General features: G+C 37.9%; 1 protein-coding gene across 7 annotated transcripts in view; it reads left to right on the top strand.

The window, feature by feature from the left end:
- The first annotated feature begins 344 nt into the window (after nucleotides 1–344).
- znf618 (zinc finger protein 618) overlaps nucleotides 345–21787 on the top strand; it is a 41761-nt gene continuing 20318 nt past the window's right edge. The window contains exons 1-5 of one of the 7 annotated variants that reach the window (XM_026173687.1): nucleotides 408–651; nucleotides 757–835; nucleotides 10447–10765; nucleotides 15039–15116; nucleotides 16002–16046. In XM_026173687.1, coding sequence (XP_026029472.1) covers nucleotides 10474–10765; nucleotides 15039–15116; nucleotides 16002–16046 — 415 coding nt within the window. In that variant the 5' untranslated portion in view covers nucleotides 408–651; nucleotides 757–835; nucleotides 10447–10473. Of the gene's footprint in view, nucleotides 836–10446; nucleotides 10766–15038; nucleotides 15117–16001; nucleotides 16047–21787 lie in introns of all 7 variants that reach the window. The other 6 variants (XM_026173686.1, XM_026173689.1, XM_026173688.1 and 3 more) reach the window with 6 other exon arrangements.

Below are 21787 nucleotides of genomic sequence, written 5' to 3'. Positions count from 1 at the left end.
TGGAGGATTTGGTGAAAATTACTGACCCTTGCTGTGATTGTTTGTCAATACTGACTTTGATTTTTTATTTATTATTTTTGCTTAACTGCGTGCGTTAAACAATCAGCATCTTTATAGCTTTAAGAAAAGGGAGGGGGAAAGACGTGCAATGAATAGCTCCAACTTTTCTATCGATTAATATTAATTCAAGCATCTGGAAATTGGATCATTTATGTGAGTTATAGTTAAGTTAAGTTAGGTTATAGACACATAAATAATTGTAAGATAATTCTGCAAATAAAGCAATTATTACACAGTTCAACATCACAAGGCGTCTGCTGTTATAAAACTTATTCTGAAGTGAGAATATTTTCCTCTGCGTAATTTCCAGTCGCTTTTCCCCGTGTAACTTCACAGTCGACCAACATTTTTTTTCTGTCTTCTTCCCAGACTTTTTTTTCTTTTCTTTTTTTTCACTTTTTTTTCATGTGGGCTAATATACAGGCCGGTACTGCAATTTCGGAATCTGCCCTTGTATATGGCGGACGAAAATTTCCACAGGAGGAACCGCAACACAAACCCCCCTGTGCAAGGCAGAAACCGAGAGCTTGCACGGACCGACCAAAGCTCGGCAAATTCACGACTCATTACGCCATTACACTTTACTAAAATGTAACGCAGCGAATCGCGGAGGGGGGAGAAAAACGCGGAGGTGATTTTTTTTTATCATTTTGAATTTCTCATAACTAATTCACAATTTTTTTTTTGAGGAAGCAGTTGTGCAGTCACCTCTGGTCGGGGAGGGAAGATTTCTGGAGCGCCAGCCTGTTTCGCATGAGCTACATCGTTTTTGGAGGTATGTCAAACCGCTGTTTTCTATTTTTTTTAAATCCTCAGTTAATTCACAAATGTAATTTTTTTTCTTTTTTTTTTTAGAAATTTCAGTAGCGAGTGTTAAGTTTCGGCTCCCTCCACATTAGCAAACGATAGCTGCCTGGCATTAAACCGGGTGCAAGCTGTGAAGCCATCAGAAATAGACCTAATCTGTTGATGTTTTTTTTTTCTTTTTTTCCCCCTTTTTGGGGGGGAGGACTAAATTTTAGCAATGAAGTTTCTGTTGAACTGCTGCTTAGCCGTGTGTACACCCAGTTCGCTCGCATATATGTGTACGCCACCCATGTTTAAAACACAGTTTATTCGGGTAGAGCGAAGGGGGGGAACCGGGCGATAGTGGCAACATGAAGGACGATGAGGGGAGGAACAATCTGAAACACAAAAACCTCCTGCAGCCATGTTTTGTGAATTTTTTCCTGCAAATTTGAGCAGAGCTTCAGAGTTGCTTCCCTGGCACTGCTTAACGCCGGCGTTACTTTTGTGTCGCATTTGACGTCTCGCTGTTCGCCGTTAGATAATGAAGATAAAACGCCAAAGTGTCGTCATGTCAAAATACATTTCGACTTTTTTTTTTATTCCTATTTTTTTGGAAGATGGGAGGAGGAGGGGGGTTGGAAACCGGGTGCTGTTGGCGCCACCTGTAGGCAGTCATTTTGGGAAATTAGAAATTGTAACGAGACTAGATGTGAGTGTTGTTTATTGAATTGTGTGTTAGTTTATCCAAACGGAGGCGAGCGATTACATGCTCTTGAAATCAACAGAAGGGATTAGTGTGTGATTGAGTCACATTAAGATGAAACGGGCAACGCGTTTAGTGTTTAATTTCTGCAAAACAGTCCTTTTTAAATACTTTTTTTCCCTGCTGTGCTGTCTTTTCTTGCATTCAAGTTGCCATTTAAGAAATTTTGCACACAAGTACCCACCAACTCTACTTCTGCTATTTCCTTTGGTTTATTTTTATTTGTGTTTTTTAGTTCCTTGCAAGTGTGATTTAATAATGAGGTACAATTTGTACTACTATTTCTAAAGACTAGAAATGTGTGAGTGAGGGGAAAAATAGCTATCCATAGTGAACTGAACAGCACTGGAAGAAGAAAAGAGCATGTCAGCATAATTTGAGGGCAGGAAAAACAATCACAACCAATGCCTCTACTGTTTATATTAATCCTGCAGACGCCAAACAGTTTCCCATCCTGCGTGGCTTGCTTTTTTTTTTCCTTTTAATGTAAGGGAAACTGCAGAGGCCATTTTGCTGTGGGTAATTTTAATGCTGACCTTCAAATCTGCATTCATTCGATTCAGCGAGCTGGCGGAAATTGTATGGGTGGTATGCAAAATCTGGGTGTAAATTCTGACCTTTTGCTGCAAAAGTCTAATCAAAATGCAGGAGTTCCAGTTAAGGCACAGAATTGAAGAGGGGCAACCAGTGTCATGAGTTTAATAGGGTTGGATCGCTGTCTTTCTTCAGTGATGCCAATGTTTTATTTGCAGAATACCTAAAGGACCAAGTAATAAGCTATAAAATACTCAAGAATAATGGTGCACTGTTGCAAAAAAGGGGAAAAATGTTTTGAGGATTGGATTCTAGGAGTGTTCTCATTTTAAGGTAGGAGGAATGCAGGTCTGTCAGTACTTTTGATGAACAAAAGCTTCGTTTCATTGAGGCCGAATAGTTTGGATGGAGGGGTGAAACTTGTCTCTTCAGGCTCTGATGAACACAAGATGGTGAGGGATCATATCGCAGCCTGTGGGTTACAGGGTTTGAAGTATACTTGCTGCTCTGATTGTCATTAACTTGGTACAGAGGTTTCACTATCCATTCAAAGGGCAAGCAGTGCTACTCTGAGTCTCTCTTTGATGTCCATTTCTTTCCTTGCAGATGCATCTAAAAAACCAAACAAAGCCACACGTCTATTTTTAAGAACACCTTATGTTCTCCTGTTTTCTTAGTGGCATGTTGAAAATGTCTGAAAATGGCTTCAGTTAAATTAGTCTCCAGGGATTGGCTTTTCAGGGGTTGGAGTGCTGCATTAAAAAAATTCTGTGCATTCTGCACATATTTTTCCTGCCTCTTCCTTTGTAAAAATGAACCTTATTGGTTTCATGAATAATGCATAGGGATGTTCAATTGCTGCAGCAATGAAAATTAGGCCTGTTTACGTGCAGTGGTTATATACACAGAAGCTCTCTCTCTCTCTCTCGCTCTCTTTTTTTCTTCCTTCCTTGACCATTTCTGAAGGTAGAGCCGAGCCTGAGTAGCTTTTCTCAAAATACAAATTTTCAGCACAGCAAATCTCATTTCTTTGAGTGAAAAGGGGAGGGGTGAAACTCTGGTGGGTTTAATGAATCCATAAATCACAATAGTGCCAGGTTTGCTGCGCCTGCGTCAGTGTGCAGTGTAATTTTGATTTTCATCAAAAATTTAATCTGCCAGCCTACAAGGGTTTAGCAGCAGTCCGGATGCAGCCCTGAATTTCTAATTTTAAGGGCCCGATCTTTCAGGATTTATTTTTGTATAATTCAAGTCTGCTTTTCAATATCTCATGTTATTAAATTTTAATTCGTGGCATTAACATATAGATTGAAAAGGTTTTTATGGGTTTTTTTTCTTTCTTTAGTGTATGCTGATGGAATTTTACTAGACGACACAGTTTCTTTTTCCAGAGCATCCTGTGTGTGTATGTGTAAGGGGGGGGGGGGGGGGGGGGGAGTTATCCATTTCTCTGCATTATTGCTTTTTCAAAACATTGGTCATACACCATCTTGGAAGACATTTATTAGAGAGGACAGAAAACTCTGCTTTTGATTAAAGAATCGAGGGAAGCAAAGCCTTTAGTGTGAAACAGGTTTTTGGTCAACCCTTGCTCTTGGTCACTGAGTCTACTCTGGATAATGCAAACATGGCAGTCAAAGCAGTGATTGAAGTGACCCCCCCCCCCCCCCCCCCCCCCCTCCATTCCCCATTTTAGCTGATTCCTATTTTTAATCCCTGCAGAGTGGAAACATTTTCATAGGCCTTAAACAAATTTGTATTTTATATTTGGAATCTCTCTTCCAGTCTGCTTAACATGCAGAGCAGAATGATTTTTGCCAAAAAAAAAAGGCAAGGTATATTTCAAAGAAAATCTCCCCAGTTTTGAAGCACAAGATTTGTTTGCTTTAACCAAGCACAGTGATTGATTTGCTACATTGCTGTGCAGAGGCAGATACTGTACTGCCCAAATATAGGCCAATTATTTTAAGTACCTCATCTAAGTAGTGAATTCTGAACAGAGGTATGTCCTAGAGATGTTTTCCTTCTGTGCCTAACCTTGTTTTTTGTAGCCTAGATGAATGTAGTATGGTTAATCTCTATTCATTGACATTTTAAAAAGAAATCTGAGGCAAATCATAATGCTAAAGCTGAATCACAAAACAGTACATCAATTTTTACTTAACCTGTCTGTTGGACCAGTGCTTTAGTTTTATTTTATATTTTTTGACATCCAGATGGCATTTTGATCATTTCTTCAACTGATCTATTTGCCTTTCAGTTCAGTTGGTTTAGTTGGTGCTTTGTCTGTGTGAAACATCAACGAGATGTGCATCTGGTTTAGATTTTGTCCTGCCCATGTAGGTTACAGTATATCAGAAGCCTCAGACGATGAAACTCAGAAACATAAGGCCAGATGGCTAATTTTGCATATTGACTTTTAATTAGAAGAAAACATGCCACAACAGGCATTTTATATATTCAGGGTTTGCATTAAAAATGCTGCACATAAATATTACATGCATGACTGAGGGATTGATCTAATAATAGATGTGTACTTGCCATCGATTCATTTAATTGCAGATGACAAAAGTCGGTTACATTAATTTCACAATCTTTATTTTAGCTGATCACATCTTAATTTCCACCACAGCAAGGTAAACCAATCTCAGTCAAGAGGCAGTCATTATCAGTCAGTATTCAACTCAATAAAGAAAAAAAATACACTTTTGTTATAAAATTAAAAATGATGTCAATCAGCAAGACTTGATTTTTGTTGTTGTTAGCCGTTTATTTACTTTGAACAAACTGTGCCAACAGACTTCCCTTGAAAGTGTGTTTTCCACAAGTCCCTGACAATAAAGCTACAAATGCAGCCCTCTTAGCTGGTTGTAATGGCATTCGTTTTTAGATACAGTCATGTAGGTATCAAGCTTAGGGGTTATGGGGTTCCTAAAAGCCGCCTAACTCAATCTAAAAAGTAATTAGTTAGGGATGTATCCAGTTAGTTTACTAGATGATAAATATGGCTCCCCTCTCGAGTAAGCAACAGAAATAGTAGCTGGTTGAACTAATAACAATTGAGATTTTATTAAATGCCAGTTAACTATTAGCTCTATGATTTTATGTGGCCACCCACTGTTAGAAAGGCCTGCAGCTGTAAATACATAACCAATGTTTGGATAGTATGTGAACTTGTACATTAACTTGTGCTTAATTTTGACTATTTTGGGAGTTTTTTCTCTCTCTCTCTTTGGATAGACGAATCAACAATTCCATTCATATAATGAATTTAGTAGTTTTCAAACCTCTTCATCTGTTGCCTATTTGATTGTGTTGTAAAATGAATTTTAATAAGTTAAAATGATTTATTTAATAGAAGCTAAACTGAAATATTTCTGAGAAGAAATCATAGCGTTATGTCAGTAGCCTGTCTGGCAGCATTTAGTTTTCTTCACTGCGTCTCTCCATTTTCACACAGTCGGAGGAGAGAAGTTTGTGTGAATCTGGCCTTTGATAGGGTTACTTGAAAGAGACCTATTCTGAATTCATCCAAGAGTTTGAATTTCTTTCCCAACATTTATTTTTGTGCTCACCAGAATCATTTAGTTTTTAGGTTTTCTGTCCGTCTCATTCTTGTGGACACACAATCTTGAGGATCAGTTTCTTCAAACTGGGCAGAAACAGTCACTTGAACTAAAGGATGACTTGATGAAATTTTGGTAGCTAGAGGTCAAGGTTACTTTCGTGTCACATCCATTCCATTCTTGTGAATAGACAGTAGAAATAATGTCTAAAAGGAATTTCATTTCATCTGGTCCAAATGCCTACTTGGACTCAAGGAATGACTGATTTACAATTTAATGGCCAAAAAAGATCAGTATCACTGATCTTAGAACAGAAGTGAAGAATTCATACATTAGTGCCGACAAAATTTCACATTAATGCCTAATGCGATAAAATAATGAGATAAATCTTTATATCTAAAAGGTCAGTTGTCAAGTCTGGACATGGTTGGAAAACACACTTTGACTTGTTGTCAGAGGGATACAACCACCAGGCAGTAATTGTATCTTCCTCTCGTGCTTCTTTTAAATGCCATTTGGCAAACTGGGCTGTCATAGACCATTTTATTTCTGGGTGGCTTTACCTCACCGTATAGCTGTGATTGATGTGCTGCTGACATGGTCGTCCTTCCTGAAGGTTATCCCATCTCTGCAGATGATGTTTGAAGCTGTGTAAAAATGACCTTTTCTAGCTATCACTTTGACTGGTCTTCAGCTTCAGGAGGAGTCCTTGTGATTCTCCACATCTTCCATTTCAGATGCTACTGTAACTCTACTGTACTGTTTTCTGGACTTTGTGGATTTGAAGGCTTGGTTTTTGTCCTGATAGTGTAAAATGTGGGACCTTCATGTTAAAAGGGTATTTTTCCTCTCCACTGTGGCCAAGCACATGGTGAAAGGCAGTTGATGTTAAATACATATGTTGTGACTTGGAAGAATATAAACTGAACAGAAAATAAATTCTGTCACCACCATTTGTGTAGGTTTTAACTTTATCCAGCCAATGAAGTTTTTCAAAGAAAGGCTAAACATTTTTCTCTTATTACTTAAAATAAAGAACTTATTTCCCTTTAAAGACAAATTCATTAAATAATTGCCAGAAAATTATATTTCTTTGAAAATGGAGTGTTTGTTGAACCTTCTGGCATATATTTGTTACATTAATTAAATATTAATTTGCATATATGAGTGTCATATTTGCATTTTGTTTTTCCAATTTATTGCATAAAGATGCGTTGTGCAATTTATTTTGATTTTTCCGGGGGAAAGACACTGTACTGATGATGTAGGAAGTTCTAAAGCTCATGTATCAAATGTGATGCCAACAGTACAGCAGGGAAGATACAAGACAGCTAAATACCCAGTGCCCTGTCATTAGCATCCCTGCAATCTGCCCACCGACAAAACATCATGTCAGGGAAATAAACTTATAGTTAACGAAAATATAGATGTCAGTGTCATGCTTCTGTGGCTTAAGAAGCTACTATTGTGCCCTCAATGTAAGTAATTGTCCTGACTTTCCACTGGTCCCTGACATCCACTTGCTAAAAATATTTTAGTTACTGCCCATTTCAAATTTCCATGCAATGTAAAGAGCGATTGCTTTGATTTGGTCATACCATAGCATGTCCTTTTTTTTTCTTTCTGACCTCTTCCTCTGTGCTTTTCTAGTATGCTATGGATCATTATCCTCTTGTTAGGTTCACTTCTGTTTCATCTTAAACCCTTGCACAGATGGCCTCACTTTTCTTTTTAAGGTGTAGTCCATACTTGAATTAATGACTGCATGTTGCCCTGTCCCAAAACAGGAAAGCATTTCCAAACTATAATATTTTCACTATTATGCTGTACAGTCGCTGTACAGAACCAGCTGTTTTTTGTCTGTCCCAAACATGTTTCGTGTTATTGTAAAACTGTGTTTGATTCGTCTGTCTGTACATTACTTCTAAACAAATCATCCTTCCTAATAATCCGTAGGTTTCCCACCTAAGCTGCTCTGATTTCTGTGCTTTCGATGCATAGATTTTACCCAGACCTCTGAAGGTGTTCTGTAGAACAGCAGATCTTATTTCCTCTATTTGTTAGTTGGGTTTTCCATAAATTAGCATACCTCACATTTCACTTTGAGAGTCAGTCCCTTTGAGATCTGGAAACTTTGGGTCAAAGTCAAAAACCACCACTCTTTGTCATCCTAGAATAGTTCCTGGACGTGTTTTGCTGTGTGAGAATGATCATAGTCATGATAAGCGAGGCCTGAGCAATTAGGCTGTTCTGAATTCAGACGGTATGTGTCAAAGTAACATTGACATGACACTACCTCTTCTGGTTTACCTTCTTCCTGTAGTTCCTCAGATTAATGTCACTCAAACACCAAAATGTCTAAATGGTGAAAATGTGATTCGGCCACCTTCTTTCAATGCTCTGGGGATCAGTTCTGGGAATCACATGGGGACCAGTTCTTGGAATCGCATGCCTCTTATAGGTGCTTTTTGTGGTTCACATGATGTCTCCCGACTGCTCTTTAGCTATGCAGTCCTATATGCAACACCTTCTGAAACCTTTGAGTCAGAACAATATTTTTAGCAGCTTCTGCTGTTGTATCTCATATTTTGAATGAAACTACAGTGGTCAGCCACTTTAGAAATTCACACACAGCTTGGCTCTTCTGAATGTTCTGAGTTTCTTATGCTTGTAGAATTAATATAGACATTAATATATGTGCTGGTGGACTGAATACATTTTACTGGCCAGTCTTGGAAAAATTTGAGTTGTTTGAAGTTTCTCACAGAGGCATTAGTAAATTAAATCCTTTGGCAGATTTGAATGCACCCACGAATTTGCTTTGTATAAATGCCTTAGAAAGTTCTGTAGCTCTTGACATCACACCACACGGTTCACTAACAAAGAGGACCACCAGACTTTGGAAGGTCCCATTGTGACTTCCTCTACACATTGACTTTCATGTGGCTCTTGGTTTTTGTTGTTTATTGCCACAGTCCCTTTAGCAGTTGGGAGTGTTGACAAATAAATTCCTTTCATATAGTGTGTCCACAGCTGTTTTTTGAAAGCTTAAATTTTTTGATGGGATGACACGACACACTTAAGTAGCAAAGATAACACCAGATCCCATAAGGTCAGCCTTTCGGCTTCCTATAGAGGTTCTAATAATTTGCTGTGAGTCACCAGCTCTAATGACCTGGCTTGTTAGATCACGTCCTTGTTTTATATGCAGTCTGTGTACAGTATAGGCAACAACTTGCAAAGACAGAAATTGTTCTTTTCAATGCTGCTAGTCTGTACCGATAGGCATATATCATTTTTTTAAAACTCTTGCTTATTGTGAATTAATGTATTTTTGGTGTAGACTTTTGAATTTTAACATACAGAATAAATTAATGAAGTGGTAAATTAACCAGTATTTAGTCTACAAATGCTCTATATATGGCTTACACTTGGCTAATGTGCGTTTTGCTGCTGATTTTGTCCACGGCATTACATGGCTTTACTTTCTGTGTCAGTGGGTGCTCCTGTCGTCGTGGGGGCGTTCCTATTGCTGTCTATTGTAGGTAACATATTAACTGTACTGTAGATCAGAGCCCTATAGAGCCCCACTTTACAAGAAACTGAACTATTCCCAACTGAGTGACAGCAATCTTCCCAGTTTAATAGTAAGACTTGGAAAAATCTGAAAGAAATGTGTAAAATGGGTTTACTACGATTCCTGAAAGTTGCAGAACCTCACCGCTGACAAAAATGAAAACTAACCATAATATAATAAAATTCTTTGTTGTTGACCTGTATTATCGGCCCCTAACAAGCCTTTAAATAGTTAAACCAAAAAGCTATATTTACAAATACAGCTTGTTTTATAAAAGGATTGTAGGATATTGATAGAACAAGTAAGCTCAAGGGTAATCTTATAGTTTGATAATGGGACTGATTATTTACTCATTTATTAATTAAATGATGGTTGATGGTTTACTATCTGAACTGCAAACCTCAGATGTTTTCTTGCCAGTTCATAGGTCTGTTTGCTGAAGCTTGTCAGTAGTGTGTCATTTCCAAAGAAAGGTGTATTTCATCTATGAAAAGGCTTGTTGTTGCTGCATCGGTGTGCTATTATTAGAAGACCAATTTTCCCTCTTTCCATAATATCACTCATCCTGGCATAACTCTGTTTTGCTTGGTTGCATTTGGAGCACATTCTCTTGACAAGGCCTTTTATGGCGATGTGCTGAAGTGGCAAGTTGTGCAATTTAGATATTTTTGAAATTAGAGCATTTCAGTGCCACAAGGCTGCAGAATTTATGCCTTCAAAGGTCACTTATGATCAGTTAAGCCACTTTGTGTTAAAATGGACTGTGTTTTCCATTCTTAAAATTTCACTGCCACTGAAATATTATCTGTAATGTCTCCTATACCCTGGAGTTAATGCAGCTCTTGACTGTTTTTAGAAGATGAGTGGTTTTCATAGTTCGGGTCTTTTTTTGAGTTGTGTATTTGCCAAATGTGATTTATTTTGGGCAGATTTTTCTTCTACGCTTAATCAAATAAAATCTGACATCCAGTCAGCTTTTGTTTTATATTGAGTATGTTGCCATGGTTTCTTGAAAACAACACATTTAAGCTGAACCTGGCTGAGCTGGTGCCACGCTTTGATACTATATATTGGGCTTAAGGTCATACCACAATAAGGCGTGTATATTCCTTTGGGGCAGTAAATTCTTTGTCTCTCTGTTTCTGTTCCTCATACAGGAAAACAGGCTCAGAGGAGGTGGAGTCATGAGTGCACAAGAGTCACCCAATCCTGGAAAGGAGCAGGCAGAGGGTGGGAGCGCAGCCACAGATGCCCCAGCGAAGAAGACTACTAGTTCACCACCTGTCACCGTAAAGAAGGAGCCTGGGACGTCAGAGACGAGCAACGGGAAAGTCAGTGATCCCAATCCTGCTGAGATCTGTGTTGTCATTGGAGGAAATGGGGGAGCAAGTGGCGGTGGATCCCGTCGAGCTCAGTCCGAGGGTATGTTTGCCCTTGGTACTCCTCCTCCAACGAAGAGCACAGACTCGTGCATAGGTGTGTGAATGTACATATGGACATGTCTGTGCATTTGGTGACAGCAGTCATATCTGGTGTCTCATGACCCTGACGTTACTTCGTGGCTGTTGAAAACAGCAAAAAATGACATTCTTAAAAAAAAAAAAAAATCAACATCTGTCTGACATTTTATAAACCCTTTACTGGTTAGTCAAGGTTATTCACGAATGGCCCCTAAGAAAACATTGACTGGTGTTGTAGATGTTCATATAAGTAAGTCAAATTTCTTTGACCTCCATATATTGAGGTGGTAAAGGTAGCAAGTGCCATAACTGCTCTGATAACACCACTTTAAATGCATACCTATTGTACAAGGGAAGTACAACAGCTATACATGTACAAGGGAAATTCTACAAGACAACAAAAAGAGGTAGTCTGAGTTTTGTTTAGGTTTGCCCTTCATTCTTTTGTAAACATTTGTAAACTGGAAATAATCACATGATGATGGTTGTGATTATTACAACAACTGGCAACTTCTTTAGAAGAATATTAAGGATTTCAAAATAAGACGTTAGAATTCAGTGACACAACAAACTAGAGATGTATAAATTCACTTTTGAGTTAAAGTTTTTTTTTCTCTTCATCCTGATGTTTTTGTGTATTCTTGCTAACAGACAAATGGCACTGAAAATAAATCTCCACCTTTAGCCGAGGGATAAAATGCATGGTTGGTTGGCATGTACAGATGTTGTGACTGTCAAACATTTAATTGAAACATAATCACACTTTCAGGGTGCACCTGAGCATGATGGAGAATTTTTGATAAAGCAAATAAATGGGTAGAAATTAAAGATGGCCAGTTTAAATGCACCCTTCTTCGCTTTAAATGCACCCTTCTTCACTAGCCCTAATATCAGTCTTTGCTGAAATTTGTATTCCTATATAGGCAGCAGAAGGAGGTAAAAGACCACACTAAATGTTATGTATGATAAATCTAAATTCAGAGAATGTTAAAATTAGTTTGGAGTTTTAGGGTAATATTTAAGAAGGAAAAAAGGAGGCAAAAGAAAATATTAGGTGGTGGAGAAGACTACCATACGTTAGACCTCAGTCACACAGGCCATCCTATCAGGAACTCCCTGGCAACTTGTGGTTGCTAGGGAAAATGTATATTTGTACTTTTTGAAATGTATTTGTTACAGTTTGTTACAGTTATAAGGCACAATTTGTACTTGAGAGGTGGACATTCTGTTTCTGGTTTGCGTCATGCTTTTCACAGTTTCATAACAAGTCCACGAGTAGTTGGCATGTTTATGCAAGTAAGTCATTGCTTTCCACAGCCACTCCCATGCAACCCCAATAATCTGCTAGCGACCAATTGTTAGGTTTTCAGTGCAGCACCATGTACTACTCTGTGGCCAATTTTATCTAGAGACTGCCCGCAAAACTCTAGCAACCACTTGCCAGGTGTTTTAAGACTTCCCAACCACCTACCAGTTTCTAGACCAGTGGAACTAGAGGCTTATGTAGTTGATTTCACATCAAAAGACAGCAACCACTTGCTGATTGGTCTACCAGTGGTGGGCAGAGGGGTCCCGAACTAGTCACTGTGTTTGTGTAACTACAGGGTCACGTAGAATTACAAGAAAAAGATTTCCACATTGATTACTTATAAAATTTGATCCGATCTTTATTTAAATCAGTTATTAGACAAGACAATCTGACTAAACACGTAACACACACAGTTGTATTTTCATATGTGTTTATTAAACACATTGGTGATCATTCACAAGCTGGAAATGAATGAATTTAGTAACTCATACAGGGAGTGCAGAATTATTAGGCAAGTAGTATTTTTGAGGAATAATGTTATTATTGAACAACAACCATGTTCTCAATGAACCCAAAAAACTCATTAATATCAAAGCTGAATGTTTCTGGAAGTAGTTTTTAGTTTGTTTTTACTTTTAGCTATTTTAGGGGGATATCTGTGTGTGCAGGTGACTATTACTGTGCATAATTATTAGGCAACTTAACAAAAAACAAATATATACCCATTTCAATTATTTATTTTTACCAGTGAAACCAATATAACATCTCCACATTCACAAATATACATTTCTGACATTCAAAAACAAAACAAAAACAAATCAGCGACCAATATAGCCACCTTTCTTTGCAAGGACACTCAAAAGCCTGCCATCCATGGATTCTGTCAGTGTTTTGATCTGTTCACCATCAACATTGCGTGCAGCAGCAACCACAGCCTCCCAGACACTGTTCAGAGAGGTGTACTGTTTTCCCTCCTTGTAAATCTCACATTTGATGATGGACCACAGGTTCTCAATGGGGTTCAGATCAGGTGAACAAGGAGGCCATGTCATTAGTTTTTCTTCTTTTATACCCTTTCTTGCCAGCCACGCTGTGGAGTACTTGGACGCGTGTGATGGAGCATTGTCCTGCATGGAAATCATGTTTTTCTTGAAGGATGCAGACTTCTTCCTGTACCACTGCTTGAAGAAGGTGTCTTCCAGAAACTGGCAGTAGGACTGGGAGTTGAGCTTGACTCCATCCTCAACCCGAAAAGGCCCCACAAGCTCATCTTTGATGATACCAGCCCAAACCAGTACTCCACCTCCACCTTGCTGGCGTCTGAGTCGGACTGGAGCTCTCTGCCCTTTACCAATCCAGCCACGGGCCCATCCATCTGGCCCATCAAGACTCACTCTCATTTCATCAGTCCATAAAACCTTAGAAAAACCAGTCTTGAGATATTTCTTGGCCCAGTCTTGACGTTTCAGCTTGTGTGTCTTGTTCAGTGGTGGTCGTCTTTCAGCCTTTCTTACCTTGGCCATGTCTCTGAGTATTGCACACCTTGTGCTTTTGGGCATTCCAGTGATGTTGCAGCTCTGAAATATGGCCAAACTGGTGGCAAGTGGCATCTTGGCAGCTGCACGCTTGACTTTTCTCAGTTCATGGGCAGTTATTTGGCGCCTTGGTTTTTCCACACGCTTGTTGCGACCCTGTTGACTATTTTGAATGAAACGCTTGATTGTTCGATGATCACGCTTCAGAAGCTTTGCAATTTTGAGACTGCTGCATCCCTCTGCAAGATATCTCACTATTTTTGACTTTTCTGAGCCTGTCAAGTCCTTCTTTTGACCCATTTTGCCAAAGAAAAGGAAGTTGCCTAATAATTATGCACACCTGATATAGGGTGTTGATGTCATTAGACCACACCCCTTCTCATTACAGAGATGCACATCACCTAATATGCTTAATTGGTAGTAGGCTTTCGAGCCTATACAGCTTGGAGTAAGACAACATGCATGAAGAGGATGATGTGGACAAAATACTCATTTGCCTAATAATTCTGCACTCCCTGTATAACCCCCTTTAGTTGCTGGTGCTTATCAGAGTTGCAGAGTTCAGAGGGTTTTTGGACAGTCTGCCTTGCAAAATGGTTTCACTACATTGGTATTTCTGAAGTGCCCTAATTGAACTGTCCTCTACAGGTCATCCCATAAATCAAGGTCAGGACTTTGGACTAGCCAAGTCATTTTTGTCCTTTTTGGCTATTCACTCCTAGATTTACCTGTTCGTTGTCTTGTTTTGTTGCTCAGCCTTTTCAAACAGGGGATTATGAACTACTTTTCTCTTTCTTGAATCTTAAATTTATTGTTCCCCTAATGACTTCAGGGCTTCCAGACCTAGAGGTTTTGGAGCAGCCACAAACCTTGAAACACACAAATGAAACTTCTGGCTCATCTGTTTACAGCACATGTCTCAAAAGTGTTGTGGACTTTCTGAGTCCTTTTGGTAGGTTGAGATGTGACGCAGTGTTTCCCTTTGAGGTTGTCCTTCCACTAGTAATATTCATAAGTCCAGTGACATGTGAACAAAGATTTTAGTAACGTGTAGCTATATCTCTAGGTGTCTTCCTCATTTTTCTTTTCTTTTTCTTTTTTTTTTTTTAAACCTCTTTCTACTCCACTCCCTCCATTTGTAGAAAACCCAATTGTAAGTAGCTTCTACAGAGGTTATTGGTACAGGAAAGGGGGATTAATTTTGTCCTACTTGGACTGTAGGTCATTTTCAATGTGTTTTAATACAGACATGAAAACTACAATTGTTAATGTGTTATTAGTTATTCTATAAATATTACTTGGATGAGGGCCAGACTGTATTTCAATTCAGAAATCCTGGGAAATCCCATGTGGTTCTGACCTTTTTTTCTTGTAAGCCTATATATGTGACCCTGATAGGAATCATGTTATTTTTTTCTGACACTCTGTTCTGAATTTTCCTGCAGGTTCATATGTATGTGGGGTATGTGGGAAAAAGTACAAGTATTACAACTGCTTTCAGACACATGTCAGGGCGCACAGAGGTAAGAAGCTGCTATTTATTAAAAAATGTATTTGGTCCTTTATGTAAAAACAAATAACTGATTGCTGCACTTTTGCTTTTAAGAATATAGTCTGAAAAGTATTCAAAGAGGCGTGCATGCCCTGCTTTGACTGGGAATTGTTTTAAATCTGATTGTGCAAGTCAGTTATTTTTAGAGCCTGACCAGCGTATTGGCGGGGCTAATATGGTGATATATTATATTGCCCAATAAATGAAAATGAAGTCAGTAAAGAAAAGATGGAAGAAATGTCCCTCAGCTATGATATGACTGTTGATGTTGCATAGTTTGTCCACCAGAAGGTACTCTTCAACTTCCTTGTTGGGAAAACGTGTTTGTTCTTGTTTCTGATGTTCCAGTCAGCTCATCTAAGCCGCGAGATACTAAATTACAATTATTTTTTTTAAACTCCATTTTTGTGTTATTAAGGACTCAACTAACTGCAAATAACAAATTTAAGGGTCTAAAATTTGTCTAAAAAATTCTCCAATATATTAAGTTTTTTGGTTTTGGTGTCGATTTCAAAAAATTCTGTATTTTACGCTGTTGGCACACAAATCAGCACAACAACCAGGCTAATCTGAGCAGAGTTGGGCAGAGGGTGTGCAAGTAATTCACAACTTGTTCTGACAATAAAACAAGATTATTTTTAAACTCTGATATATGCAGCTTTTCAATCACCAAATATTGGCGTCAGTCTTGAGATTTCCATGTCTTTGAGGCTGTAGATATATAAATTGGAGCCCAGGTTGGAAGCACAGAGCACACATTAGCAGCATTTTTTTCATAGAGCTGCAATTTTATTTTTTTTATTTATTTATTTTATTTTATTTATTTATTTTAATTGATGTGTTTGTCTGTTTGTAGAATCAGAGGCCATGGTTGGCGATGGTCTACCCCAAACACCCAACAGTGAGTATACTTCTGCACCACCTGCTTGCCACACTTTTTTTTTTTTTTTCTCGATAGGGCTGCCTAAGATGTTTTTGACCCTCATTTTCTGACACCACCACTTCCATTTAGCAGAGAAACATGAAAATGTAAAACTGAGGACTAGCCTGAAGGCAGTATGGTTTTACTCTTCGAGTGGCGGTATATAACAGCCACCGGGACCTGCGTTTACTAGGCGTTCCAACATCACAGAAAAAGTTTGATTAGGGCTAAAAATACTCATACCTCAGAGTAATACTTGAGTTATTTATAAATCTTCCTACACACACTCGGCATTCATTACATGAACGTGCACATCACTTTAGAGGTAAGGTATAAATATGGCAGAGAGGAAAAAAGAGAACAGTCTTTATGCACATAGATCATAAGTTTTTTTTTTTTTTTTAAAGCTGTATGAAGAGTATGAACACAGTGGAACTACAAGGTCTGTGACACTGTTAATAAGTAGGCCAGTGAGGCTGCTAGGCAAAGGAGTTGCTATTAGATTAAATTCTTAAGAGGATGAAACATGCTGTAAAGCATTTTGGTTGATGCCGCAGATTTAGACTTTTATACTTGATAATGACTGGCATATCAATTTAAAAGTGTATTTTTAAATATAGATTTCTTTCTATGAGCAGTGTTGGTGGCCCCAAAAGAAATTGGCAGGAGCCGATGGTAAAAATAAATGATGTTTAATGATACATACAGAGTGGTTCCCTTAGAATAGGAAAATAGATTCACATATTATGTGAATATGACTTAAAGTCTATTTAACAACAAATTCACAGCAGTTTGTGGAAAACAAAACCAGGCCAGCTTAGAAGTCTGGATTTCCTGTAAGTGTACTTTGCAAAAATGCCCTGTATTGAACAAATGTTTGCACAAGAGTATTTTAATAAGCAAAAGACAACACAGGCTGTAGGACTGTGGAGGAGTTGTTGATGTTTAAGAGTATTTCAGGAAAATTGCTAGAACAAACTTTGCATAGTTCTGATTAAATGGTGTTCAGCCAAAAGCCACCCTGTGCTTAAAAAAACAACAACATGCAGAGTTTGGTGGTGGGGGGGGGGTGTTGCCTCAGATACTGAAGAGACCCTAAAATAACTTACAAGGTCTAGTTTTAATAAGATGGTTTTAAATACTCTAATTCCCAAAAATGCAGGCTTGTGCTATGAATCATAAAAATAAAATCCAATTTCCAAAAATTTGTAAATAAATTAAAAAAAAAAAAGATTGATGATGATTTGGAAATAATTAAAATATTATCTTTATTTCCAAAATTGGGGACCGATAAGTGATCAAAAAAAAATCATACAGACAGGAAAACGGAAATATTTTAGAAATCAGTGTAAAAAATTGTGTTAAGCTAAAAATTATATTTTTATGTATTAGACAAACAATAAATTAAAACAACTAAACAGTCCATGTTCACATAATGAAAAAAACTTTATTATGCTTAATATAAAATATAATGCCTCCTTTGGCCTTGTTGAATTCTTGCATTGCATCTTGGTATTGTTTTTATGTTCATTCTCTTTTTTTATTTTATTTTATTGACTTCCAAATAGTTTCTAGCTTTTCCCAGATATTTGCTTTGGATGAAATGCTTGTGAAATCTCTTAGAATTTACTAAATTCCAAATCTGTTCTATAGATTTTAGTCTGGTCGTCAAGAACTTCAAATTCCCTTTAATTGGTCAGATAGTCTTTGCACAGTTTTGACCTATGCTGGAGTTTTTTTTTGTTAATGAAATGAACCTATGACAAATAACTTTTAGTCCAGATGGGATTCCATGATGCATCAAGATTTTGTGTAGACCTTGTAATTCATGGCTGCTGACTTGCAGTAATTTGCCAGAAATATCAAGATGGAGCCACATATTATAATGGAATCTCACTGCGGGTGCTATGCATCTAGCATGATAAAGTTCTCAGACTCTGTGCAGACATTAACAGTCTGTAGAGAGTCAAATTTGGACTCGCCGGTCCAGAATACCTTCTGTCCTCCAGTCATTTAGAGTCCGGTGTTTGTGCTCTCTGGCAGATGTTTCTGAGTATTTGCATATTTCACATAATGGTTTCTTAGAAGGTATTCTTCCCTTTAAGACAGGGGTGTCAAATGTACGGCCTGCGAGCCACATCCAGCCCACGATACAATTATATCTGGCCCGCAAGATCATTATATATGTCAATTAATGGCCTGTCGATATGTGTGAGCTGAGTCTTCAGGCAGGGAGGGGTGGGACTTTATTTTAATGGGCACACCATGCAGCCAATCATGTGCAAACACAGATTGAGATCATACCATTATGTGAAAGAAGAATGAGAGGCAGATGTTCCGAAGACAGCAAGTAAACTGGTACAGGCCAGGTACACAGAGAGATGGGGGAGCTGGATTTAAATGCAAGCATGTTGGAGAAAAGGAGACGAAATGAGCAAAAATGTAAACTGAGCACCATCTGGCCTCATTTCAGTGATACACATTGATACCTGAATGTGTGCTTGAAGCCATTTATAATCATTAACTTGTTTGATTCACTGCTTACCACAAACAAGCACAAGCATAGTTTTTGGACTTTTAACTGTATTTTCACAACTTTAACAGCTTATTCTACTGATAGAAACCTCCCCTATGGCCATTTATACTAGACAAAGTAATTAAGAAATAAACAATTAACCTGTTGAACCCCAATGCCCCTGGTACTGGAGGCAAGCAAGAACATCTGGTTTTATAGGATCTACTGTCAGATCTGTTATTTAAATGTAGGCACGTGTGGTGTCCACAGAAACGTTGAAATCTCAGCTGGAAGCCTCCAAAACCATTTCAACAATGTCCAACAGATAAAACGGTAAACGATTAAAGAGCAGGTAAACAGATTCTGCAAAAAGATGTTAACACAAAGCACGGATCCCTCTGTTCATCCGACAACACGGAGACAGTGTCTCACAGATTCCAAAACTGCAGTCTCTTTTGTCACTGTGACCAAAATTCAGCGAGCCAGCAGCACAAAAACACATTTAGAATTAACTTCACTGTCTTGCTTGCATGATGAAATCACACTTCCTGTATAGTTCTCTTGCTCTGTGTACTTGGAAACCAGTTTCCCATCAAAAATCTACATTTTCTGCCTTATTCACTTACTTATTACACAGAAACCCCCCCCAGAAGTTTCTATCTTTCACTTTCAATAGATTTTTCTGTTGTTGTTGTTGTTCTTATGACTACAGTTTAAACCCCCTCTCCCCCCCCCCCCCCCAAAAAAAAACAAAACAAAACAAAACAAACAAACAAATAAACAAAAAACTACAAAGTCTGGACAATACAGGTAGAACAGTTGTGCTGACAGGTTTCTTTCTTTGTCACAGCAGCTTTTTTTTCGTTGTGTAGAAAAACAGTTACATATTTAACTTATTTACACTGACAGAAAGTAGAGTTTCACTGGTCTGGCCCACTTAAGATTAAAGTGGGCTGTATGTGGCCTGCAATGTATAACGAGTTTGACACCCCTGCTTTAACACTTATTCGTTCAGTACTCTACCAGTGTTCATTCTTGAGACCTTCTCAGACTCTGGTCTAGAAGCATTTATCTCTGGCTAAAGATCATCAGTGTCCGTCCTTCTGTTTGTAGTACTTTAAATCTAGAGAGCCCTGAGATCTGCTTCAGTCAGCTTTCATTTTCTGCCTCTTCCTTGGAACATTTTGTAAGTATCAGTCTCTGTAATCAACTCCAAAGAATACTTGACTGCACTGTGAGAACACTTTGTCTCGCCCTGTTTGTCTTAAAGACCATCCAGCATCACAGTGCTTAAATGCGGACTCTTTCCTTTTTCAGTGAATTCTTGATGTTTGTACTATTTTGAGCAGCAGTGAGGAATTTCAAACTGAATTCATGTTTTTACTCCCTAAATTTAAGCTGGCACACTGGAATTCTCTGAGAAGTCAGGAATTAATCAAGCATAACGCTCAACCACAATTTTTTTTTTCTGCTCATGAATATAAGTACATGACTATAATAACTATAACTTTAGCATCTTAATCAAAAAATAATAATATACTCTATTTTTAAATGGGGTCATTTTGATTCAAGCACTATGTGAAAAATAATGATAGGGTGGCCTTTTTGCTGTTGGTGTGCATTGCCTACTTCTAAAAAAGAGAAGGCAACAGTATTTCTGGATTAACAAGATCCAGAAATACTGTTGCCTTCTCAGTGGATTTGTGAATGCAAAAACCAACAGTGATTAGAGTGCAAACCCATGAACCCATGTAGTAAATTGCACTGCAGAATGTGTGTTTTGCTATTTCTTTCCCTTTTTTTTTTTTTTTTTTTTTTTTAAGATTCTCTAAATATTTTATTGACATTATGTACCATAACTGGAGAAATTCCCAAATTATTTTCAATTTAACATAAAGAGACTTTCTTAACTTGCTGGTTTGACAACACTATTTCAAAGAGTAGAAATAAGGAAAGGGAGTCTTCTGCTTATATTGGTGTGGTGCTATTTCTATACCCAGTCATGTAACAAATAACAATAAATTCCTAGTAAATTCTTCACCGTGTTATGGTTACACAACTATCTTTTGTTGCCATTGCTTGCACAACACATTGCTTGCAATAAATTCAAAGTGTGAATACTCTTGAATATAACCGAGTTCTCCTTGTACAACATGTCTTAAATTCCACATGATTCCATATCACTTTTTCATAACTGCATTACTTCTAATTTCAACAGAAATGTATTTACTGTTAGAAAAACCGCTGGGATTTACTATATTAAAAATATGCAATCCACAGTAGCAAGCGAGATTTGCATCTGTTATTTTCTTCCCCCCAATACTTCATACGTTCCGCAGCCATTTCATTAGGTACACATTGCTTGTACAGGTTCGGACACCCTTTTACAGAAGTGCCTTAATTCTTGACACAGATTCAGCGACATTGTCATTATAGCATCACACAGTTGCTGCAGATTTCTAGAGCTACAGATCCAAGATAAGAAACTAACATTCCACCACATCAGAGGACCTCTATTAGATTTAGATCTGGTGACTGTGAAGGCCATTGAGTACAGTGGACTCATGTTCAAGAAACCAGTTTGAGATATGTGAAATATGAGATATGTTATTGGTAGCGTGTGTGTGTGTGTGTGAGAGTGAGAGTGTGATTCTGTCTGTAAACATGAATTGATTCTGATAAAAATTGAGTGTGGAGTGGGCTCATGTTAACATTAAATTTTAAAATTTGTCTTTCTTCACCCAAGTTCTTCTACATCAACTGATTGAAAATTGACAAAAAGCCTTATCTTAGAAACTATGATACTTACAAGTTTGGTGTGTATTGTCAACATATAGAAAATATTATATGAACATGACATTTGACCTCTAACCTTTCCCCCGCAAATTCACTGAGAGAACTGCTGCTTTCTGGATCGTTTCCCTCTGTAAACTCTTGATGGTTGAGCGGGAAAATCCTAACAGATCAGCAGTTTCTGAAAAGTCAAATCAGCCATTCTAGCACCAATAACTGTACCACATCAAAATGATTTAAATTACCTTTCTTCCCCATTCTGATAGTTTGAACTTCAACAGACTATGTTTACCTATCTAAATAGCTGAACAGAGTTTTGTGCTAATGAGCAGTTGAAAAGGTATAGCTAATGGAGTAGTGAGTGTTCATTAACCTTTAATTTTTGATGAAACTTTATCCTCCTTGGCATGAA

This window comes from Astatotilapia calliptera, chromosome 7 (genome assembly GCF_900246225.1).
Source record: "Astatotilapia calliptera chromosome 7, fAstCal1.2, whole genome shotgun sequence".
Taxonomy (NCBI): Eukaryota; Metazoa; Chordata; class Actinopteri; order Cichliformes; family Cichlidae; genus Astatotilapia; species Astatotilapia calliptera.
The sequence above is the reverse complement of the archived record's forward strand: the minus strand, read 5'-3'. Positions and strand labels throughout refer to the sequence as shown.